Source organism: Corvus brachyrhynchos, unplaced genomic scaffold (assembly GCF_000691975.1).
Source record: "Corvus brachyrhynchos isolate BGI_N302 unplaced genomic scaffold, ASM69197v1 scaffold139, whole genome shotgun sequence".
Lineage (NCBI taxonomy): Eukaryota > Metazoa > Chordata > Aves > Passeriformes > Corvidae > Corvus > Corvus brachyrhynchos.
In genome coordinates this window covers 4,935,051-4,961,611 of record NW_008246062.1, presented here as the reverse complement: position 1 = coordinate 4,961,611, position 26,561 = coordinate 4,935,051, and the positions used below count along the sequence as shown (strand labels likewise).

Below are 26,561 nucleotides of genomic sequence, written 5' to 3'. Positions count from 1 at the left end.
GAATCCTGATACAACAAGATACAGTACTTGAAATAGGTAGAGAACCGGTTATTCCCCATGGAAATAAAGAACTAAAATAAAGCACAGTCTGATGGAGATGACAGCGTTTGCTATCAGAAGTTATGATTTCACACTACTTGGCCAGAAAATGCGTCTGTGAGTGGGTTTCTGTCAACATGCAGAACTGTTAGAACTAAAGTGTTCCACATCCAATTATTCTTTTTTTCAACAAGTATTCTTAATTATTTTTAGTTCTATCTGCTTAAAGTAATAGTTACAGTAATTTTAATATTATCATACATTATCTTTGTTGAAAGCCTTAAGGATATGAATTCAGAAACATTTAAAAATATTTTCCTATTAAAGTGAACAAATACTGGAGATGCTAAAATTACAACTACAATTGCAGACATTAAAAATGAAACCATCTTGATTTACAGTTTAGTTGTATACCCAAATTACCACTATACTACACAGTTAATGACGATCTTTGTAGCAAATCATTACATAAATTAATTCAATGAATAATCTTTCACTGACACAACAGACATTTCCACTGAAACAGCTAGGTTTAAACAATAAAAACAACTCAAGTATATGACAAATAAGAAATACAGCATTAAAAAACAGCTTTAAGCAAAGTTCAGAAGTTGGATTGTTCTCTGAAGCCACAAATATTGCTTTCTGATAACATGACACGGTTTTTTCAAACTGTTGAATGGCTTTTTAACTCATTAATAATGTCAGTTTCTAGACCAACTCCTTAGTCTTCCTCCTCTTATCAAGTGGAGAACTACATGCAGCATTTTATTTTGTATCAGTGGCTGCTTTTCATTTTACATATACTTTTCACATAGACTTACCATATTTCCAAATTCTTACACATATTCAAAGGTTTACATTAGGTGATCTATGATCTTAAAGTGAAAATCTTTCCTCTTCATTGAAGACACGCTAAATGAAATGCCTGGACAGACCAGGAGTGCTTACCTGTGTTCTGTTCAAACAGAACAAGTATGAGCTACTTGGCTTAGAAAGTAGATGGGTAAGTAATACAGTCACTGCCAAAGAATGAAGCAGATTCCAAATTTAAAAGAGATCTGAGACCTACCAATCTGTTGATCCACAGACACAGAGTCTAAAGAGTTTTTAGCTGCCACAATTCTGGGTATTTAAAGAAATTTCTAACATGCTGGATTGTCACTACAAGTTGCTAATTTTTGTCCCACAGGAGCTGAACTGAACTAAGCATATGTGTGTGTCATCTCCAAGCCAAAGAATTTGATCATCACTAATTTGAACCGGAGGAGAATAGAGCAGCAAATAAGTAATGATTTAAATTAAAATGACAGTTCCTTCATCATCAATAATCACAGAATAAGAAGCTTAAGGGCAAAAACATACCCAAAAATAAATATAATTTAATATCCCACGTGAGTTATGAAATGAAGCTATTTAAGCTATTAAACAAGCAAAACTGGGAGCTTTAACTTGAGCAATTACATTCACTGTCCACATTACACCAACACTGTGATGTTTTCTTTCCTTTGTTTCATACAAATTCTTGTGTTCATGTTTAAACAAACTTTGAATTTTCAACAGAAACATTTCAGCAATTCATTTACTCATCTCCTCTCCTGCTTTAGAGTGGCTCTAATGAGTTTTGGCACAAACCCAGTGCTGTTACCTGCGGAGGTGGAGAAAGGCTGTGTAGCACTGCTTACGGAACTCCTGGTACTGCTCACTCTGGGTGCCTCCCATGCCTTCCACCATCTCCTTGTTCAGCTTCATCGGGGGAGGAAGGGGCTTGGGGTCCCGGCCCAAAATATAACCAAAGTCAATGTGAAACAGTTTACCTGTAGAAGATGGAAAGGCAAACTCTGAACATAATATCAGTTCTTGATGCAAAACTTAGAAAAATAAAATCATTAAGAAGATAGTAAGCAGCTCCCAGGAAGTTTTCTGTAAGGTTTATAACAGTAAATATTTTATATTCAGCTGTTAACTTGAAATGATGGTTTTAAAGAAGTAAAGTTGATTTCAAATTCATTAAGAGTACTAACAAGATCTGTTTTCCTGCTTTTTTGATTTTTATACATGTTGAGTATATTCACAAAGACTGAACCAATACTGAAACTGGTCAGTAGATATTTAAATGCACAGTTTACATAATAGATACTACTAATTCTTTGCACATTCTTTAGAATTTGTTAGCAAATTTAAATATTAATACTTAAAGCAATGCAACGTGTGTTTCCCATTTAGTTGCTGTGGTATGAAATACGGTAAATTTAACATACAACTAATGTAACAAAGAGAAAGTAAGACTCATAATCCTATGAACAATCTTTCGAAGAACTGAACAACAAAAGACTTCAGTGCTATTTCAAAAGTCTTTTGAGTTGTTCAAGTAGGGTCAAAAATGATCAGAAGTTTTGAAATACACTTAAGAAACATCACTACGACTCCAAATTTGAAACTGGCTCTCAAATCCACCAAAAAGTTTGTCATAGCCTTTTCAGTACTAAAATGAATTGCATCAATCACTGCCTTTCCCTTCTCAGTTCAACTGACTGCATTTAAAACACTTCTGCAGCATTAACTTGACAAAAACTTGTATATGCCTCCTGTCTTCAAATGCACAAGGCAACTGCCCTTCCTATCAAGAGCCTGCTGTGCTGCTCACCATAATGCTCATACATTTACTGGGGAAAATTCAGAGTGCTCTCTTTCAATATTACTCAACAATGCATGAGATGTTATCAGTGGCAAGATGAATAACTGAACTTCTCTTAGTAAACTTCAGTTTATGAGCAACTTCAAAAAACGTAAAATATTTGGATTAAATATTTTATAAATAAAGAAAAATCATGTTAATAGAAATAAAAGTAGAACAATTCATAATTCTTAGGTGGCCACTTTCTTAGGAACAGTCTTGACTCAGTTAAGTGGAAAATATTCTCCATGTGAAGCAAAAAAAAAAATCTTTGAAAGTGTTCTACAAATGTATTTTCAGTTTGGAATGTGTAATTTAAACAATGACTTGGGCCACACCAGAACTACATTACAAAAAGATGGTGAGACTTCAGATATGCATGCAGATAAAAGATAGAAGATCTTTTAAACAAGAAGGCAGAAAGTTATTAGCATGATTGTTATCTAGACAAACACAGACAGCAGAGAAGATACAGTCTTGTTTCAGAATTGTGCAACTGAACAGCATCACAGACAGGGGTGTATTTGCTATGGGTTATTTTAACCTGCAGCATTTGTATTCATTCTGAGATTTTCATAAGATTAGGTTATTATTGGTGCTCTTGGAAAAAAATGGAGCAGTCATATTTTTCAGTTAAACACCCCTCTGACTCTTTCATTGAATAATAATGTAGTATGAATAGAAAAGGCTGCTTGAGATCTGTCATAAGCACTCTTCTTCAATCCAAGAAACGAATTCCACAACAGTCCAATTTCAGAGAGAGATCACAAGGATCCTGAACAAGAGGCAAAGTATTTGCTGATTGATAAATGCCACAACCATTACATTTTGCATAACTAACTGCTATAAAAAAGGCACCTTCCTTCAATACATTTCTTCTGGGCTGGTAGAGGAGACTCTTTTAGAGCTCATTTTTGTACACCAACTTTTTGAAGCAACCACATATAGAACCCTTCCATCATTAAGCTAGAAAAAATCTTTAACTAAAAAGTTTTGGGGACCTGCTTTCTGTTCAGTTATTCAAACCTGCCACCTTGAAGAGTCAAGGGACAACATTTTGAATAAAACAGTAACTCTTATAGCAGTAAATATTTTTTTTTTCAGTTTTCTTTGGAGATAGGGAATAAAAGATGATAATTAATAATTTACATTGGTAACAAAGACATCTAAAACATTCAAAAATATTTCAACAATTGAGTGATAGACACTTAGAAAGAGAGATGAGGCCAACCTGCATTAACATTATAGCTTTCCTAGCTGTACTTCAAAATTCAGCTGATTTTTAGGCTGACTCAAAAGCTATGTACAAGCTCATATTTAAATAAATATATATAAAACATTTAAAACCTGTGTACTAAACACAAACTTGACTAATTTTAATCCAGCTCCTGCAAGATCAATTAAGCCAGCACACCATGTTACAGAACAGGGACAAAAGGCTCTCCCTGGTGCCTGCCAAAAGCTGCTACACCAGGAGCAGCCCGAGGGAGCACTGCAGGTCTAGAGATTTCGACAGAGAAACCTGACTCATGTTACCCTCGAGGACTTAACAGCTGAAAAGTAAAAAACAAGCCTGCTTTGGACAAATTAAATTGGCTAGTTCATTAGGAAAATTAGGTGATGCTTATATTCTTATTTATGTTAATAAATAATAAATTTATCAAGTTAACAAACTCAATGATTATAATTTTTTTAATACTAAGATAAAAAGCTTGCAAGTATATGAAGTGATCATCTCAAGTACCATTTCTATCAGGATGTAACACTGAATATTCCACTTTCATTATATTAATGAATGTGACAATTCTTACCGAGCATAAAACCAATTGCAAGAATAAGGGGACCTCTGGAGGACACCTGGCCCAGCCTCCTGGTTGAGCAGAGACACTCAGGTGCCTTAGCCAGGGCCATGTCCAGACAGTTCCTGAGTATCCCCAGGGACAGCCTCTCTACAACCTGTATCAGTTACCTCCCTGTGAGTAACAGGTCATACTCATATAATGGTACTTATATACAGTAAACACCTATCCTCCCAGTACTACAGCCTTCATGTGAACTTGGTGCCACACTACTTTTCCTAAAGGCTTTGAACTACTGTGTTTTACAAAGCAATTACATGTCCTGCCTTCAGTAACAGTGTAAGTGTCATAACACACACACTTCTATCTCTTAGACCATCACGTTTTACCATGACCAAACTTCTTCAGATTTATTAAATCTTACTTTAAAGGGCTCCTAATCTTCAGACATTCCTATAAATTACAGACAAAACTGGACCACTGCTTTGATTTAATACTGCTAAATGACTGCTAAATCATAAAGGTGAGGGGTTTTTTTGTTTCAGTCATGATTTAAACTAAAACCAGGAGTTACTTAAGGCAACAGGTGAAACAGATCTCATCTTTTAAAACACTGCACTAGAAATCATCCTGCACTCTCCATTTATTTTACTGTAGAAAAAGCAAGACACAAGGCATTTACTGACTTTAAGAGAATGAGAAGCTTCCAGGACTAAACAGCATGGACATATACAATCATTTAAATCAAAATCTAAAAGCTGATACTGTTGGGTACTTTTGAGCTTTTTTTTTTTTAAATTATTTTATTCTATGAGTTTGACTACCCTTTTCCACTCACCACCTGGTTTTCTAACATAGGGAATAAAGAGGACAGGCCACTGGTTACTTCAAGGAAATGGCACGAAACATGGAAGTTACTCTGACTACCAGTCAGGGCATCAGGGATTTCAAAGTCCATCTGACTTCCTTTCAGCCTTGAGAGTGATCTTTGATTAAGTGAACCATGGACCTGTAAAGACTAAAAATTGATACCTGGTGCTTGCAACAGCCAGTAACACCTGTCTGCATGTGGAGAGGGTGATTTGTCCATCACTTTCACTGTTAATACCTAGATTTTAATACAGGAGAAACTTCCTATAGAGCAGCACAGCAATTGTTTCATTTTGCTAGGAAAAACTACTGAAAACCAGACAGAACTCTGAAAACCTTAAACAAAATGCAGATAACAAAGCAAATTAGATGCAATTACTGAAATAAAGTAATTCTGGTGGCAGTTGTCTCTTAACAGTAAAAAAGCAAATTATTTCAAACTACTGTGTTCCCATTGTTAGGGAAGAACAAAAAAAAACCCCAACAAACTGAAACACAAAACCCTCCAGAATTTCACTATTTTTTCTGTAACCCTCAAGCACCACTATTATTTTAACTTGGCCTATATAAAAAATGTACAGTTTAGTGATTATTTTAACTGAATTCCTATTTTAAATTTGAAGCAATAGGATAAAAACTCCTCTGATGAAAACGACTGGATGGATGGGGTGTTTTTCTGGCTTTCCCAGGAAATTCTGATGCTACTGTCAAAATTTCTCTTTTGCTAACAGAGCATTGGCATGATGAAAAAATCAGAATGCCTAATTTATTGTGATAATTTTCATCAGCAGCATCTTACAACTTTTCCAAGAGTACACAACAATGAAAGTAATGTGAATTTTTAAGAACTTATTCAGGATAGAGGTTTCAAAGTCAGTATGCAGCAACAGATGGACGTAAAGTTTATCACTGTCACCCATGTAACTGGTAAGAGCCCAGCTTGTCTTAAGCATTACATATAACCCACGTCTCTCCCCCAAGCTGTCCATTCTCAAAATGCCTTCCATTCAGGCATATTATAAGAAAAAAATAAGTCTGATATATATGTTCCTAGATGACAAATGCTGTTCAAGCTACCTGGAAGAGAAAGTGTTTTAGCAGATCAAAAGCTAAAAGGTTATGTTCTTCTTGCAATAAGCACCATAGAAAATGGAATTCCAGAGAGAAATCTGAAGGACAAAAGTATGCATTAGTTTTCATTTTTTTAAAAATAAGGATGTCCCTCTATCAAGACCAGTAACATATAAAAAAATCTCTAAAAATTGTATTTTACATACTACAGTATTTTGTAACATTAATAAATATATTTAACAATGTACTTGTCTAAGTACTGATACAGAGTGAATGTTTGAATCCTACAGGTTTTCCATTTCTACCATCTTCAGACCTGCTCTGGGATAGATTTTTTTGACTGAAAAACAGGAAGTACAAACACATGGTGTCATTTTATATATGAATCTGTTCAGGTCCTTGCTGTTTTACCTGACAACGCTCTCTAAGCAAGACTGAAGAATAAATGTGGTGTCAACTGGTGTACTTCACACTGAAGAAAAACCACACTTCTACCTCTAAGGATTAGAAGACAGCCCAGTTCTTTCATCTATTTTACACGATGCCAAAAGCAAATGTGGTTTTCAAGTTCTGAGCACCCAGTCTTTGACCTGCTCTTAAATATCAATAACCTCATTTTATCCATGTAGCAATTTTCCCTCCTGGTACAGAGCAATTTCAAGTGTACAGCATCAAAACCCCTGTACTTTGGGAACTCGTACTGGGAACTTGAATTTTCATGCAGGTGACCAAAGGTTACTGAAAGATAAGCTGGCCATCACTAGGGTGAGAGTAAGCATACAAAGTCACTGCTACTCAAGAAACCCATTTGAATGTCTAGGATATCCTAAAATATCTACACATAGCCTGGACCTTTGTGAAAACTTATGGACCTTTCCATGTTTATAAAGCAAGTTGAGATTATTAAGATACTCTAATGGGACAGGAGACTTCACTTATCTATGAAAGTTGAAATACTTTCTAACTCTACTTACGACTGTACTAACTGCCTTGCATTTACAAAAGGCTTACCAGATATGAAGACATCCGTATCTGGGTATTTTGTTAGTACCTAGACGCTGACTCTACAATCAAATCAGAGAACATAAGAACTGTAGAACAAAGTGTTTTCAGGGGAAGGCATGGCATAATTGCAATATACTAGCCCTGTGGATATTCCATGGAAGTTAACTGAACATGCTATACCTCGTATATCACAATCCAGTTTCACAACCAGCGAGATCTTCCTTCCAAGGCAAGTAAAGGAACATTAGCTGTTAAACCAGATGCCAGCTTCAATAAATAAATCAGTCTGTAATCCTAAAAGGAGGCACTGATGTTGCCTAAACCTGGGCACAGAGCTGAAAAATAGTGTCTTGCTATTTACAAGTCACAGTAGTATCTGCTACAGATTTGGAAACAAGATTTTAAAACACAGAGCAATTGATAATGCATTTTGTCTCCAGAAGTCGAATGTTCAAAGTTTGCAGAGAAAATAAATATCCCTATCATGCAATACTTACTATGTAATGTGACCTTTAGGTTACCAGCCAAAGCACATTTATGAAACTGATACAAGTATTTTCTGTAATTTTTAACATTACTGACAGATAAGGATGTTTTGACTGAAGGTTCCCCACATCTCTTTCCAAACACACTTTTACAGCTGTCCTTGAAGTATAATGACACAGCACTTAAAAACCTGAAAATCTAGATGTCTTGTTTAAGACTACTACTACAAAAAAAGTCACTCGATTTCTAGAACTATAGGCATAAAAGAGTAATGAAAGACAGCAGAAATTATTTAATTAGATAACTGACATCTCATGCAAAAAAATTTCTAATGTGTAGGAAAAGATTTGTTTCTATGAACTTCAGTATCCATTGCTTAATATTTAAATTATACTGTATCTAGTATAAGCACAGACATCTGTATGTTACGAGGTGATGCACCAATTCTGTTGGAAGGAGTCTTAAGAGATGTGGCTACATTCACCGAACTGAAATGTTGAGCCAAATAAAATGTAATCATATACAAGAAATATGTGAACCCACAGGTGGTACCCAGCACTCTTTAGCCTACTGGAAACCTTCAATTCATTAAATAAGTATCATCAAGAAAGCATGTATATAGAGACATATAATTTTGAAGGAGGTACTTGGAGCATGATTCTTTAAGAATGAAATTAGCTTTTTCCAACTTAAGGCTAAAGGATTCTCAGTAGCAAGAAGCAAGCCTTGGTAGCAAGTCTTTGTTGTACTTGGAACATAGGGAACATTACAATTTCTCTTGATAGCTCACGACAGCTCTCTGTTTGTGACAGAGAACAGGTTTTCAGACTTGGAATGTACCATGGATCTGCACTGCCCTCTGCTGTACTCCCCAAATTCTTCCAGCAAAGCAACTGCGCTGTACTTCTTAACACAGACAGGTAAGACGCACTTTACCCCAAATCAAAACACTAAGCTATTACTCTCGGCACGCAAGCAGAGCCTGCTATGAAAAGATTTATATTCACCACCACAGATAAATGAGACCTCTCAAGACAGATCTTTAAATGACTGTTTCTACATTTTCAAACAGCTAAGGTAAAACAATCATGCTTTAGTTGTTCCCCCATGAGCTTAGAGCAAGACCTTTTACCCTAATCACGGCCAGTTGTTAATCTTTTGCTCTTTCAGACAGACTATCATGGTGAAAAGCAGTATATGCTTCAGCTTTACCTGTAACTAACAAACATTCCATGTGGATGGTCTCTTTTTCCAAATAACATTTTTTATTTAAATGTTTCTCATTCAATAAATGTTTCGCTTCATAATAAACACTTAACCACAACTCTTAATTCTCCACCACTATGTAATGAAGGTATTCAAGCAATCAGAACTCCTAGGGAAGCGGTAGTTCAAAAGTAAGCAAGCAAGTAAAAATAAGCCGAACAAAAATTCAAAGACATTCCCCTATAAGAATTGTTATTTGTCAAAACTTTGTGAAGCTCATGCAGCTACACATGAACTCATTTTCAATGAAAACACTTGAAATTCCCTCTGTCCCAAAACAGTGATTATAATAGTTGAAGTAGCTTTATTTTCACATCCTTCATTTCCTCTAGTTAAGAAATCATCTTCTTCTTACACACTGGAGCAAATATTACCTTAAATGAGACAATATAACTTACATTTTAAAATATAATCTAGTCTGCAGTACTCAGTGGGTTATATTCACAAGGAAAATGCAACACATTAGAAATTAAACAACTGTGGATATAAAATTATACTGCTAAAAAGAATTACCTGTTTTTGTTAGCAACAGATTATCCAGATGTCTATCTCCAACTCCAAGGATGTAAGTAATCACACAATAACCAGCTGTAACAAGTAAATTGTAAACATCAATATAAGTACCTTTCTTGGAGAGCAACAAGTTCCACACAATTAACAGCAGCATATTACATTATCTTAGCTCTAGTTTACTAGCAATAAATATACCACAGAGACTTGGGGCAGGAGTGGTGCTGGTGAAGAATAATCAAGATTATCAGCACTATGAAGAATATTTGAAGTAATAAAACTCTGAAACTTATTCTGTACTGCCTAGATTTTAATTTCTTACTATACAATTACCTAATTACTTACTATACAATTACTTACTATACAATTACATACCTAACCCTAAAAGACTAAATTCTTTCAATATTGGGATTAAGGTACTTCAAACAAAGGTGAAATATTCTGAGCAAAGTGAATGTATATGTTCTGAACTGAAGATATTTTAAGGCCACTGTAAACAGGCAACAGGCATTGATATGAGCCTGGATAAACATGTCAGCAGCATTCACAAGATCAGCAGTGACAAAGAGCAAACTGTTTTAATTGTTGCTTTTACCCACTAACCAGAAGAGTTTGAAGCAGCTCTGAAGAGTGCACCATCAGAAAGAGAAAGGCAAAGGAAAAGATATTGTGGAGTCACACCTGAATAATCTTTTTTTTTTTTTTGTTAGAATGGAAGTCTTTTTTAATTTTATAGACAGCAAATGTGGTATTTTAACATGGCCATCAGTATACTGAACATGAACTACACTACCATTTTTCCTTGTCATACAAATGTAACCACAGCCCCCAAAACACCTTATATTTTCAAAACCAATTAGAATTTTGATACAGATGATTTATCATTATCTAAATGCTTAACATGTCCCTGCATTCTGAAGACCCCAACTCACAATGCAGAGTGGGCAGAGGTAAGATTATTGCTAGAAGCAGAGAGTATTTAACTCATACTCTCCTTCAAGAACCACAAAGAGCAGGCTTGTGTGTAACATGCCAGGCTCAAAATTATTCTTTTCACAGGACTTCTGACAGCAAGCACATGCACAGCGCCCTGTCTGCAGTCACCTAAACTGAAATATCTTAACACCTCATCCACCTCAGACTTCACCTAAGAAGTTACCAGCTGTTAGACTGTAACTCACCACAGCTCTTAACATACGTGTCCATCACTTCTGCGCTGATTCCATGAGGGCCAGTCTCACTAGGGGCATGCTTCCTGAAGAAGTTCTGGAGAGAATGCCATGAAGATATTTATTTATTCCATTAGTTACTTCATACACACATGATATGAAACTGGGTCTTTAGAAAAAAACAATACTTAAATCAAGACCACACATGGCCCTTATTACAATCTGTTAAACTAACAACCACCCCCAAAACACCTAGCAAAATCTAATTTAGTATCACTTTATTTATATTCTGTCTCAATCATCACATTCTTATACTTGACACAGAAATTGAAAAGCAGTTTCCTTTAGTAAGTGTTTCAGAAAATTAACAGTGAACTGAAAAGTAACTGATCAGTAACTATGAGTGACAATACTTCCAAAGCAAACTGTTTAGGTCGTATCAACAAAAACTAAAACAGGATTAACAGTCCTGCTTTATAACTACATTTGGGCAACATGCTCTTACAGGGTTTATCATCCTTATATATCTCCCTATTCCTCAATAAAACCAACTGCTGCTACTGAGTTTAGAAAGAAAATAAGCCTAAGTCATCAAATGGAAAACTCAAATTTCCTGTGAAATGTGGACAGGGCAAAACAATCCTCCCATCAGCTGTAAGAAAACTCTTAACCTTCTTGATTAAAAGAAAACTCAATTATATCCAAGCCTAAGCAAAGTTTCTTCCAGTAAGCAAAATCTAAGGAAGCACTCTAAGAGGAACATGGTAGTCCCCTGAATGGTATGTGACTAAAATCATAATGAAAAATTAAGACAATTATGTCTATGAACTTCTAAAACATGAACTTTAATTTTAAGGTTGTTGATAAAAGGTAAGTAACATTGAAACATCAAAACACCTTTTCTTTCCTGCAGGTGTGCGTTTTACCAGGCAGTACTGGACTAATTGCTTTAAATCTTTTAGTAATTAATATTTATATACAGTGATCATCTTTACTAGAACAGCTGTGAAATCCAAAATGAACATTCATAAAGAGTGAACCAAACTTCCACAATACCTAAAAGTGTTCATTTACTTTTCATTTCCTTGGCCTACAATGCCCAGCTATATTAATCATGCCCCAGCACAGGAAATCTCATTCTTTTGGCACATTACTTAGATTAATAATTCTTCACAGGAATATTGCTCCTTATGTCAGCACAGCAACTGAAACAATAGGGTACCTATTTCCAGTCATAATATGATGCCTTAAGTAATTGAAAAATAACAGTTTCACAGGCATTTCTAAACATACTATTTTATAAAAACATGTAATGGACTGAATCATGAATAGTACACTTCCAAGATTACAAAGGATTGTCAAGAAAGCACTTTACTATCTGTGAGATTATTGACTGCGCAGATGTACCTTATCACAACCTCTGTGGAATCGAAAGATAGAAAAACAACTTAAGCAACTTGATGCTGGTCATTGACCAGTGATAGGCATTACTGTGGTAAGTGTTTGGTAAGCTTATTTGTTAAGAAAATGATAATGAAAAATGATAAACAATTTAAATCTTCATATTTTTAACAGATATAGTTCACAGGAGCTGCAGCTAGTTTGCTTTGGCTCACAGTTACTGAGCTACAAATACAAACTTCAGTACCATCCACAAAAAAGAAAAAAATTACCATGAAAAATCAAATCCAAATAAATATACTCTATTTTCATTAAAAAACCTATCAGCTACTCACCTCATATAGCAATTTGGTATGTTTTTATCCAGCTGTGTGCTGGATATGTTTGGTATGTTTTACCTAGCTTGTGTGCTGTGCTTGAAACCAGTAAGTTTTGTGTGCTACTATTTAGTTATGTGTCCCCACCCAACTCCATGAGAATTAAGAAAATCTGCTAACAAAACCAAGTTACAGCACCTATACATCCACTTTTGCAGGAAAACAAGCTTCAGAAATTATATTAATGAATTATTTAGTTGTTTCATCCAAAAAATTAAAAAATTAATCAAAATTAATTTTGACAATGTCAAAAGTAATGAATGAAAGACAAACATTCTGAAAACATGCAGAAAAACATGTCAGGTGTATTCCACTCATCATTACGACAACGCTGGGATTTCAATATCATAACTAAACTCCATTGTAATTTATTTAAATAGTGCTACTTTTAGAACATGAGACACTCAAGTGAGCATTTATGTACACCCTTTTAAAGTTAAACATCTGCTGTAATAACCCCAAATGTTTCCAGCTGTAATATGTCTTCTAACAGACCAAAGAATCACCTGAGAGACTGAAAGAATTTTGCACAAGATCTAAGCCTTCAGCTCACACTGTTTGATCAGAAGACAATTTACAACTCCCCCATCACCTACCTGTATAGTTTCCTCAGTAGCAAGAACTTCTGCAACTGGTACTGACGGAATAAACTGCATGAAACCTGTGACAGAAAACAGCCAACTTTCAAGTTACTCTGTAATACATGTTTATGAATGGACAGAACTAATACACAGTCATTCCACTGCTTCTCATAGGCAAAAAACCTCACTTTTTTCCCATGTTCCAATCTCCTGCTTTCAGTATTTTTAAAACAACTTGTCATTAACACCAAATTAACTTGCATAAGGCGTGTTGTTACAAATTTTCAGGATAAGAGACGATTAAAGTAAATTGAAGGCTTTCCTAAATATTTATCCAGAATGTATCCAAAAGCAGCTAAGTTTGATTTTCTTTTTCTCCTCCATTTCATGCAAAGATCTCTAAATAAGAGTGTTAAGTTATTTGTTCATGATCACACAGAAAGCCAGCAGCAAAGATTGATAACTACATTGTCACATACTCCTAAAATCCAGACCAGGCTCCTTTTATGAAAATGTTTGAGTCACCTATGGAATAGGTGTGGTGCCTCAGACTGTTTACTTCCATGGCTTACACTGTAACAAGAGTTTTTACACACTAAGAACACAGGGAAGATATTCTTCTCCATACTGTATTTCTAGGAAATAAACGTATTCATACCATGTTTCGTACTAGTTGCCAGCACTTTATAGGGCGTCAACTTCAAATCCAGATTCTCTTTCCTTAACAGCTGGAAAAAAGCAATATACAAAGGCGAAGATGAATTCAACAGAAAGGCAGATTCTATTACTAAAAGGATGTGTACAGGACATTGATCTCCACTGTTATTCACTGAAACTGATAATGAGTGAAAGCCTGTTTGGCAATTCTTTTTTTTTTTTTTTTTCCTTAATCTACACAGGGTAATTGTATGTCTATAAAGAAAAGAAAAATGCCACCAAGATCTGAGAACTCTGGAACATATTAGCAATATAAGCTGCATTAACACAGTTTAACAGTCTTGCTTTTGACAAGGAAAATCAAGAAAACAGGACGACAAAGATGTCAACTGATAAATCTCACCTTATCCATGAGTGAAATAATTTGAAGAATAAGTTGATCTTGACGTAAATCATCACCATGCTTAAAAATTACAGGATATTTGCCTCCATCTTCTGTCTTGAAGAACAACTGAGCAGGCATTAAGGCACTCTGGAAAAAGAAATATTCTACTAAGCTGGTTCACAGCAGTGCTCATATTAACACATTGCTACAATGGAGCTCAGAAATGCAAGTATTTGCATTGTATTTGTGCTGCCTCAGCTGTTAAGGGAGTACCATTTCCACTCACCAAAAGTGTAACTGTATTTTAAAAAGAAAAATACCTTAATGCTTTTGTTCCTTTTTTATCAAGGATACATTCTCCCCTCCTGCACCACCACAGTAGCAGAAGAGGAAAGGACAGAAGTATTCATTTTTTTTTCTGCGTGCATGTAATTACAATCAACAAAGAAGTACCATGCTAAAGGTCACAACAAAACAAATTTAAACTGATCAGATCAAAAAGAGACACAGTTATAGGATAAGGAAGAAAGAACTCCTAGGGGCAAGTCATCTTAAACAATTAATTGCTTCCTTAATCTATGTAGCAAAAGCAAAAATGGCTTTTTACCTTATTGTTTGAGAAAGCCCATTTAATTGTTTGCAATTTTTCTGCATAAAATGGGTCAAAGGGGATCAATTACCTACATGAATGATACAATCTATTGCAACTGACCCAGTCACTTCCCTCCAAAGCAAACCAAACAAAAATAATTGAGGATACAGAGTTTAATATTGAGCAGTTGGATTAGATTTTCATACCGGTATTCCAAAATTATTACATTCCATAATTAAAGGCAAAATTATTCTTTACATAGTCCTACAAAAGCTAATGTGATGTCCAAGAGCACCAAAAATTAATAATTCTTCCCTTTTTAAGTCTGTTTGGTTTTTATGCCATAGGCTAGAATGAGATATTAAATGGAACTATGTGAGCTTTCAGAATCAGGAGAAGAAAAAAATCTGATTTTGAAACAAATTACTTCTCACGTTTTTGGTCCTACATTTTTTGCATAGTTACAGAAGACCAATATGTAAAAGACTGCCTTGAATTTGTCCTGAGGAACTTCAGCTATTATTATTGATAGGAAACATTCAGTTGCTGTTCCAGCAATCTTTTTGTCCACATTCTTTCCCCAGCTCTTAAATCATACTCGCACAAAACGATGACTCGAGTTTGCAAAAGTTTGCTTTCCTGACAAAACCATTTCAATGTTGCCTCCAACCAAAGGTGCAAGAGCATGCAACTGCAGAAGCCTATCCTTCAAATGGACTATAACTTGGTATAGAGAGATGCAAGCTAAAACTGGTAGAAAACTATGCAAAAAAGATTCACCTCTGATTTTAAGTAAACTCAAATTATAACACAGTCAAATTATAATAAGCAGCCTTATGAAGCTACTGCACATAATAAACTCAGGACCTATCAGAGATGACAGATTAACACTGGCTGTCACAGCAGCCTGTATGAATTTTTTAGCTGGCGAAGTCCTCCTGGATGTAGGATTGACTGGTACGGCAAATTTTGGTCATCTTAAAATTAGACTGCAGTCACCTACAGGAACTGAACACAAAGTTATAAAAAGGTCCAACACCACTGAGCATAGCTAATAACTTACACTGCAAACATTAACTTACATTTCAAGCAGTAAAATAAACAAAATAACCACAGCCCTTTCAACACTACATCAGCTGTTTTATGGTCACAAGCAGCTGCTACAGTTTGGTTTAAGGATTTACCAATCATGGGGCCACAGGATTTACCTGTCAACTCACTGCAACTGCATAAAATGGACCACCTTAGTGCTTTCCACTCTCTATGAACTTAAGCTTTATTTAGCAATGGAACAGACCCACAGATCTAAATGAGACACAGCACACCTGCCTTGATTTGCATGATTTTGATCTTAAAGCGGTACTCCTGTTGAACACAGGAACAAAATTCAGGGAAATTCTGAACTTCATAATCTGTATCACTCTTATAAAAGCTGCTTTAAAGTTAAAAACTTTAAACTGAAAAACAAAATAAGGAGTTGTTTAACCACTTTAAGAGCATGCTACAGTTGCATTTTGCCTTGACTATTTCTGTCCCTTTAAATATTTCAACTGATGTTTCTATGCTCAGTGCTCACAATATTTGTTTGTATTTCAGCTATTCAGAAGATCTCATTTACCTTGAAGAGTGTAGCTTTTTCAGGGATTATTCCTTTAATTTTCACCTGAGGTTCCAGAGGAAGTGGAATAAGTTCCATATCTGCTAAATTCATCTTTTCATTATCAGCTAACAATGCCTGAAGCCTCTCATTCTACAAGAATGAAAATTTGTTTAAGAAAAAAACCCACAAAACATAAAATACATATTAGGTATATATAAAGTCCATAAACAAAGGATGCATTACTAACAAATATTCAATTCTTTATATGCACAAAGAATCAAGGTTTCACTCATAAAATCCAGGAAAATAAAAACTCTCTACTTTTAGTAATACCAATAAGAAAGGAGATATTCCATGTAGTGTTTGTACAGTCAAGAAATTTTCTAAGTTCCAGATATAATAGTATGAGAAAAATTAATTTCTAAATTGCCTGCACAAACCACAGGATGATTTGTTTTCCATACCAAAATTAAATGTTAGTTATGCTTCAGCAATTGATTCAAGTCGAACTCAGAAACTTTATATCCCTCGATTCCACCAAGGAATTCCCTACCACCAAGGAACCAAATAGCCAATAGCCTGCACTAATCTGATTTCCAGGCTTGCTCTACATTCCTACATCTGTAGTTACCAGAAACACAACACTCATCAATTTTTGAGTGCTTTACACTTGGTGCCCTACATAGTAAAGGTTGAATACATGAACATCTCTAGCCTTTTCCTTTACTGAATATAACAGACACAAACAGACACCAAGAGGCCCACAACTGTTAGGAATACTTCTAGTGGTTAATTGTTGCTAGCTAGGTTGCAGTCTGAAAGTAAAAGCCAAGTGTTTCTTAGTTCTACAGAAATTTCCTAAAAGAATATAAGCTGAACACTACCAATGTATTGCACAAGCAGAAAATAGAATCTTACAAATTGGAAAGTCCTCCTCCTCTTTTAGCCTTTGTTACTGATACACAAAACAAGTTGTCTCACTTTTGTTAATAAGTGTTTTATTTTTCTATATAAATACACCCCATACATTTAAAGAAATCATCACGCTGAAACATCCATGTTTAAAAATACTGATGTGTGTCAAAGGAAAAGGTAATATATACACAAACAGAAATTCCTCTGACATTTCCATTTCCTTCCCATACCCGCCTGTCAGGTTCACTCAAAACACTTCAGCTAAGAAGGACAAAGTTTCTTCAAATGTATGTGTAATAGAAAGTCTTTTCCTCAAGACCCAATAGAAAGCAGAGTTCTGATAAATACCTTATAGAAGAACAGTTTTGTTGCTCTTGGAACAAACAAAACCTTGCTGCTAACTGATTTTCACTATCTATCCTGGCATATTACACACATTACAATAACCTGATACTTTCCCATGTCCCCCACAACATGTTCAGTTATATCATCAACTATTTAATTATTTGCATATCTTTCTTTTGCCAAAATATCCCAAGAGTGCTCTCAAGGGCCTCTTCTGTTTTCTATCTTCAAACTTTGAAAACACATTGGAACTTTGAACTACGAAAAACTTTCCAAAGTTTGCTTACAGTTAACCAAAATTAGTACAGAATGATGGACATCTGTTATAAATCTCAGCGCTAAGGAACTTTAATGAAAGGCTAACATTCCTACCCATTTTCAAATTCAAGCCACAGACAGGCTTTCCAATCCTTTAGTTACCTTTTTCTTACGATTCCCACTTTCACGCTGCACTGCCTTCATTACATGAACCAAGCGATCTACAAATGTCTGCTGGGCTGCCAACAGCGAGCGCATAACTCTGACAGACTTATCACCCTAAGAGAATGAAAAGAAACAAAATTAGTTCCTTGTTCCATAATTATTTTATCTAGAAATCATTCCTTTTTTCTTAGACCTTTGGGCTTTTAAGAGATTAAGTGAATAATGATCAATTTCCTGTCAATTCAAAAGGTATTTTCTGTAAAACACAATCACAGTCACTGTAGATGGCAATCAATTATCTGACCTAACAGTGCACTTCAATTTGCTTCAACAATTTCAGTAGTGAACAGTCATGCATGACAAAACTACTCACACAGCCAAAGTAAGTTAGTAAGGATAAGTATGAAACATTCTTATGAAGCGTAGATTCAAGTAACTCCCCTAAAATTGGAAATAGTAACACTAAGTGTGAGAGAGATGAAAATCAGGGAAGACTGCATATCTGCTACAAAGTAAAACTTCCAATTCACGCACGTTTTTCCAGCTTTGTTTTCGCTTTTTTTCCCCCCTCCTCCAGCACCCTCTGCTGCCGACACACAGAACAGCAATTGCTGTTTCAGAGTTCCCGATCGGCCTCTCCACTCACACTTCAAGGACAAGAGTTTCCAACAAATAAATAGTAAACAAACCACAATGATTACACAAGGCTTTTAGAAGGTTTTAGATCCAATGTAAGGCAGAGGGTTTTAGAACCAGTACGTTACTAACAGGAACAAGCAAAAGAGAAGAAAAGAGTTCTCAAATTTGTTCTTTTCCTTTTTGGGAGTTTCTTCAGCTTACTACAAATTCAAAATTCAAGCAGAAGTGGAAGCTTTTATTATGGCGTGTGACATACATACACAAAAAAACCCAACTCATCCTCTTAGACACCTTCACCTTTTAAATGAAGTACTATCCCAGGCCATTACATACTTCCTTACACAGAAGCGTTACCTTCAGCAAAGCCTGACTGAACCTTCTCATCACGTTTAAGTACATTTCATGAGTCTTTGGGTCCCTCTGCTGAGTATCTTGGTCTTCACACTCCACTATTACATACCTGCAGCATAAAAACAACCCAATTTATACCATACTCTTGGAGCTACACAATTTGAGTGAAACACAGTAGCCCTGTATTATACACCTGATAAAAATTAAGACAATCTTTGAATGAGATCTTTAGCTCAAGTAACAGCTGCACTCTTCCAAACTGCACAGCCCCAAATTCCATTTGGATCAGGAGAGTCTATAAAAGTTTCTGCGGTTTTTCACTTACAGTAAAGTGTCATCACTCAAAGATGACATGCCTGAAGTCCAAATCTTATGAACACTCCAGACAAGAAGTACAACTGAGCATGTTTTCCACTGTGATACCACCTGTACATAATGTAGTGGCTGCAAACTTGCTATTCAAGAGTACCTGCAATACAAGGAGAATCTCACCCCACCTGCTCCCTGTTTTACCATTAGAAACAGTGGAAGGAGAGGTATTGTTCCTAAAGCAGCTCCACAGAGTCTACATGCCAGTTTCCATTATTAAAATTATGAATCAGATACAAAACTTAATAGTACAATCTGGAACACTTATACTGAAAATTTATTTTGATGTTAAGCAGTCATTTGGAATGCTTTTGTGTAAATTTCTACTTGCAGCACTGACAAGAAAAAAGTAGCTATGTATTGTAGGTCGTCTTTCTGTTGGCCAATGTATCTCCTAATACTACCCAGCAAAAACATGCAATAAACATATAATAAAGTAAAAACATATAATAAACACTGTTAAAAAAATGAGGAAATTAGCATTTTAGTCAATTTTCAAACACTGCATTTGGATTCAAAAGTGACTAATTCAGGACATTCTCTTGGACGTTAACACTGTCATCAAGAATTACACCTTCCTTATGTACTTGTGCAGAATCTCTTTGTGACAGAGTAACTGTGAGACAAGACTAGAGGTCTGTCATGTGCAGCTGATCAGATTTGAGTAGTCTTATTTATAAATGCACAATATATTACATCCACTAAAATAAGGCAAATGTAACTTATTCCATGTGTATAACCAATGAAATCTGTAACTAAAGATTCCTTCTAGGGCTTTGCTAATGCACTGTTATAAACTGTTCCCTCACCAATACGTGTATAAAAGTCTGTATTTTACAAAGTCTGTGCATCTAAACTTCAAGGAAAAGGGGAAGTAATGAATTGAAACGTGCCATTTTAATCTTCATTTTTTAAAAAGCCCTGGACAGTTTCTCAAAGCTATCCTGAAACAAGGAGTTAAGAGTAATGCTTCATACTTGGGTAGGTGTCAGAAAAAGCAGTAGCACTGACTTCTGAGGCCACTGTTAAAGGACAGGATAGCTTTACAATGACAAGTGACTGAACACAAGGTTTCATTTTCAAGGGTTATTGTACTTTTTCCATTGATTATTTCAGGTGCATGCTGTGTCTGGATAGTTGAAACATACAATTGATCAGCAGCCATGAGGATTTATGGCTGCGTCACCTTAAACAGTGGCTGCAACATCTGTATTTTGTCACTGAGAAATTGAGATGTCTGGAAAGAAAACAAAGAATAAATTGACTAGAGTTTTTGTCTTGGTAGACTTTCCTTGGGTGTTTTGTTGAATTTTTTTAAGTCATATGTGAAAAACTTCAGAGTTATGGACATTTGAACTTTCTGTAGACTGAGTGTCTGAGATGTATGAAATGCAAGAGAATAGTTTCTATCACCCTGATAGAAAATAAGCTAAGATACCAACTCTTATCTTAATGAAGAATATTTGATTAGGTCAAGCACTTGGATTCTACTCACACCAATTCAGCCTGCAATTATTTTAATCATTTATATTTAATAACAATTTTTAATGAAGCCCAGCATGATCTTTGACCACTGCAACAGAAATAACTACTGTTTGCAAATGTACATAGGTCATGAACTTAAATGTCTTAAAATTCCACTTACTAAAAATAATTAAACAATAAAACTTAAAAAGTTATAAATAGAATCTCTCAGCATAGTTTATAGGTTTCTTGTAAGAATTTTATAAGAACAGTTTGCTATGTTTACATCACATATCACACTTAGTTTCCAATTCACAGCTTATCTGTGGTTAATGCTCTTAGCACACTAAAATATGATCATATGCATTAGCATTTTTAGTTATTTGATGAAGCTACGAAAGTTACAAATGAGAATCATATGACTTAGGTTTAGCCATGTAAAAGGTACCTAAGCTCTTGCTTTTAAACTACATGTGTATATACAAGTAAATAGCTGTGAATATTGTGCACATGCAGATATTTGTACATTAGTACACACACAGACAGACACTTTCACACAATACAGCTCTACTCATCTCAGCTTGCTTCAAATGAAAAAATTCCTACCTGCAAATGCTTGCTTGGAAGGCTTGCAGATTACTAGTTCAGGCATCTAATTTAATTCTTAAACCACTGAGATGAGACAAGATCCTAAAGCTAAGCAATCCTACCTCTTTACTGTATAGATGACCTAATAATTACAACTTCTTACCCTTAAGAATGCATGTATGCAATGACATTTTGTTTGTGCTCATAATCACAAATGGAAAAAAAAAATTAGGTTACAACAAAAAAATCAGTGCTTTATGAACCTTCATAAAATACACCTTTTATTAATATTTAAGTGCATAACTTCATTATTCTAGCCAACAAATTATAAGCACAAAAAATTACAAGCACACAGACAGCAAAGCAGCGCAAAGGTAAACTTAATCTCTGCCCCAATACCACAGACAACTTGAATGAAACTTTTAACACAGTTAGGCTGCTTTTTGTAACACTGTAACCTAATGTCCTAAACATCACCTTCTTTTGTGTAACACTAAAGCATATTTCTGCATTTTTAAAGCCTCCTTTTATAAATTACCATGTTCAAATGCATGTTGTTTTAAATCTACTACTTCACCCTGACAAAAACTGAGATTCTGAAGCTCTCAAGACAGGTCATCTTTTGCTGAGCATCCTTCTGGGCATTATAGCTTTGATTTCAGTTACATGTTGATACAGTATAAATAAACAGTTTCTAACATACCAGTACAAGTAGTTTGCCAACGTGGAATTTTTGCATGCCCGCGATATCAAGAAAGTGCAAAGGTCTTGCTGGAAGGGATTTAAGAACAGAAAAAAAAAAAAAACCAAAAAAAACAAAAAAATGTTATAAAGAAATCTAAGCATCTGAGAGAGAGACAAAGTTAAGGAAAAACACCAAGTAAATGTAAGAGTTGTGAGAGATATATTCCCTTCTAGAATATGAGTCCAATCCAACCTAATATTTAAATCATATTAGTTTAAATATTACTTTAAATCCAGCAACACCACTATAAGTAAAAGGTCTGCTACTCCAGTGATGTATTTATCAACATATAAAAAGCACAATGTTCTCCAAAAAGAAACCTTTAATGTAATTTCTATTTATGTTACTCTTTCTTCCTATGCCATTACGTCTTGCTGTAAATGCTGTAAAATTCAATCCCCAAAGAGATTTCCCATTCTGTTTTGTATCCAGAGCATCTAACAATCTTGAAGGTGTTCTATGTTTTAAGAAATCTGTATAGGATACACAGCATTTAGCTGCTTCTTTAAGGTCTAACAGTCCAGCTAGCAAGAAATCTGTGTATCTTTACTGATATGCTGAATTTGAGGCTTATTTTCTATGCAATATTAAGACTCAAATAGGACAATTTGCAACAGGGAGTGGATCTTTAGTTCAAAGACCAATTAATCCACATATCAGATTAAAACCAAATTCCCTCAAAATATCTTTACCTTCTATCTTTCCCTTCCTCCAGTCCCATTCCTATTACTTGTCTACTTCTGGGATAAACCAAATATAGTCCTTGGCAGAAGTAAATCAACACAGTGTCTCACTTAGGTTCAAAAAGGATGACATGCCAAAGAATATGGCTACAGAAAGAACAGATTGCAGAGATTGGAATATTTGGACAACTGTTTTCTATTAAAAGACTGTTTTAAAACACCTTGAACACATGCAGTTGTCAGTGTCTAATCAGTATGTGATAGCCTTTGCCGTAATTTTCTCCTTTACAGAAGAGTACTTTAATTTCATGAAGAGTTCAATTTCCAGTCCCCCAATTTTGGATACTGTGATCATGTACATAAACAGACGCCCTGTAAAAAAAAATCAGTTAAGCTATTGCTATTTTCGTGGCATTTACTTTTAATTTATATTCTTTGGGCACTTTAAATATTCAGGAAGATACACCCAAAGGATCCAAATATTCACAAACAAAAGCAAGAAACAGTACCAGGTCACTAGAAAAGTACAATAAATACAAGGTAAATCGTCTGACTTACATCAAGGTTTTCATTTTCTGCAAGCTCTTTTGTCTTAGAAGTAAGAGGTGGAGAAGAAACAGGTGGAATAGGACTCATAATCTGGGAACTACACAAAGGAAAGCATGTAATTGGCATGATTCAAAGTTTCAAAATTCTTGCTTGGGGGCCAGGGAGCATGCATGGAAATCGCAATGAATTTCACTTCCAGAGCATAATAAATTCAGAGAACTGGAAAAAAAGTATCTTTGAAGGTATCATCCCAACCCTGGTTCAGAACAAACTGCGTGAACAGCAACTTTGGCAGCTGCAGTTCTGCAGTTCCTGAAAACAGCAAAAATCTGTGCCTAGAAAGCTATACAGTTTATGCCTGTGAAGGACATTCACTTACAACAAACTTTGCATTTTATTTCATCTTCCATACAAAATAAGCAGACACAGATAGGAATTTAACAAATCTGCATTTTCAGGAGCTTTTTTCAAATGCTGTAAGATGAAACTGCTAATACACAACACCTGCAAGCACTAGTCTTTGTAATGCAACTATGCATAACGTAGTAGACAAATGCTTATTTGCAAGGCAAAGTTTTCAGATGGTGAATTTACCTGAAAGGAAGTAATTAAATAGCTCTCCTAACATCTAAGTATCATTGCAGCCTCAAAGCACACTTCCCACCACACTCACTTTTATAGCTTTGCAGCAAGATCAATGAAAAGCTGTAGAATTTTAACACAAAAAATACACTCTCATGTTACAAGTCATTAGAAGCTTAAGACCGAAAATCCTTAAAATCTGTAATAAATAGTCACAGAAGACTTTCGTTACCAAGTTCGTTTGCACTTTGCTTAATACTTTATTCGGTATCTTTGGATTCCTGCAAGTATATAGGAAGTGTGCTTCCACAAGTCTCCCCCCACACCTTTTTTTGCAGGAGCAGGATGAAATTTCTTTCCACTTCAAACTGACTGGACTTTTAGAACCACATTCTCTGATGAAAGTGGTAAGTGGAACCTCATATAACTTCAGTGAAGACAACTTTTGCAAGTACAGAAGGATGCAACGACGGTGTTGCTCTACAGAAGCTTTCTTCCTTTTGTGCAGTAAGGTCAAAGGCCACTACTTCATCACTGCTCTGTGAACTATGTGTAATCAGGAAAAACTCAGTTCATGAATGCTCAGGATTTGTTGGGGTTTTCTTAGGTTTTTTTTAACGTTTCAGATTATAAAATAACATGTTCAATATGCAATTCTCCCCTAAAAAGAAGAAAGAATTTGATGGCTTAGAATGTTACATGTTTCTGCCTTTCTGCTCAAAGTCTAAGCTTCTTACCTGTCTATTTCTGAAGGATTAGATCCAGATGTCGTCATCGCTTCTGACATGGAACCTTGACTGTCCCTCTTACTAGGCTCCAAGCCATTCTTTATGTCATCAAAGTTTTCGTATTTCAGTGCTTGGACTAACTGTAGCAGGTACATCAGCAAATCCTCATTTAGGAAAAAAAAAAACAAGTGAAATAAGGGTATCAGTCAAAACAAACCAGAACTCCTTCTGTTTACAAAATTCTAATTTACAGATAAACTTAGTCAGGATTTAGTGACCTCTAACAACACAGAAACTGATGTCTCTGTAACAAGCAATATACCATAGCAAAACTGGTGTTGGATGCAGTTTGGTTCCCAAAAAATACTGAATTATCATTCTACTATTCTCTGTTACTCAAAGACAGTAAGTGCTAATTTAGTGAATATTTAAGTGCAATTACTACGCTAAAATTCTCTTTAGATAAGCAGCACTAATTGCTTACAGCATCCACAGAATAAAGCTTTCAATTTGTGTCTCACAAGAAGAAATTTAAAATTCAAGCATAAAATCTAGGCTATGGTATCAAGAACAGAGATTCTCTGTTCTCCTATGGACTATTTGTTTTTTATCCTTTGTGTAGCTGGGGATCTACGAGAAAAAATACATATCTAATCTATTTTAGATTGAAGAACAGAATTTTAACCACTTGCTGTTTAAAATCAACTTGTTGCTTTTACTCTTCAACTTGTTCTGTTTAGTTACCTTACCTTACACTTTGTAAAATGTACATTTTTAAAGCCAAAGCAGTATGACCTTGGCTGCTGAAGTAGGCTTGAAAAAATATGATATATTTATGCTCCCTACTTTAAACTCTATTGATTGCCAAAGATTCAAGAGTTACGGCAAAACATTCAAACGTGGGTTTGCTTTTCTTTTTAACTGTCAAAATAAAATAAAATATATAAATCACTGAAATTTAACAGATGAGATTCTTTCAAGTGGGCTCTATTCATAATCACAGCTCATCACACTCTAATCAGTATACAATTAGAAAAACCTCATTTCCACAGATGCTCTTCTAACTCATTTTCTTTAGCAAAAGAGCACGATGATACACCGTTTCAATTCACGACATGGATCTGCTGAAAATCTTTCAGTTGACTATTTAAGTTCAGAGCAGTCCCACAGGTTAACAGTCAAAATTGATCACTGCTTTTTGGTGAGGGCCTACTGTTGCTTTACCTTGTTGAACAAAACCAGCTACCACCGGCTGTTCACGTTAAGACAATTATCGAAGTGTGACACTTAATAATGTGAAGACTGCTCCCCAAAAAGATTACAATTAATAGCAACGCAGTGAATTCTTTGTTTTCCTTCACTAATATTCACTTAAATGTCTTAAGAAGTAGCAAACATTTCAAGGATTCAATGACTCTAAAAATCTTGAGACAAGCTGATTTTTCCATGTACCCACAGACCAGTGAATACCTCATCATCAGCCTGCTGAAGCCTGGCAACAGCATAGCGCCGCACCGTTGGGTTGGTGAAGTGAGATGACAGAAGCTCTAGAGAGTCTTCCACATCCATAGGCTTCCATTTGCCCAGAAGCTCCAGTGCTTGCTTTGCCTCTTGTGGTAGATCCCAGTTGACACACTTCAGGAATTTTGTCAAGGCCTAAACAGGAGATTGGACAATTCATCACAAAAAAGCCAG

General features: G+C 35.3%; 1 protein-coding gene across 4 annotated transcripts in view; it reads right to left on the bottom strand.

Annotated features, from left to right (window-relative positions):
• The window catches only part of PIK3C3 (phosphatidylinositol 3-kinase catalytic subunit type 3), a 65,028-nt gene that overhangs the window by 21,254 nt on the left and 17,213 nt on the right, over positions 1-26,561 (bottom strand). For 3 of the 4 annotated variants that reach the window (XM_008643021.2, XM_017746622.1, XM_017746624.1), the window contains 13 exons: positions 26,337-26,522; positions 24,876-25,030; positions 23,566-23,653; positions 22,283-22,350; positions 19,162-19,267; positions 18,166-18,282; positions 16,504-16,635; positions 14,312-14,440; positions 13,910-13,979; positions 13,267-13,331; positions 10,905-10,989; positions 9,727-9,801; positions 1,688-1,856 (listed from right to left, as the gene is read on the bottom strand). In XM_008643021.2, coding sequence (XP_008641243.1) covers positions 1,688-1,856; positions 9,727-9,801; positions 10,905-10,989; positions 13,267-13,331; positions 13,910-13,979; positions 14,312-14,440; positions 16,504-16,635; positions 18,166-18,282; positions 19,162-19,267; positions 22,283-22,350; positions 23,566-23,653; positions 24,876-25,030; positions 26,337-26,522 — 1,445 coding nt within the window. The remainder of the gene's footprint in view (positions 1-1,687; positions 1,857-9,726; positions 9,802-10,904; positions 10,990-13,266; positions 13,332-13,909; positions 13,980-14,311; positions 14,441-16,503; positions 16,636-18,165; positions 18,283-19,161; positions 19,268-22,282; positions 22,351-23,565; positions 23,654-24,875; positions 25,031-26,336; positions 26,523-26,561) is intronic. The other variant, XM_017746623.1, reaches the window with a different exon arrangement.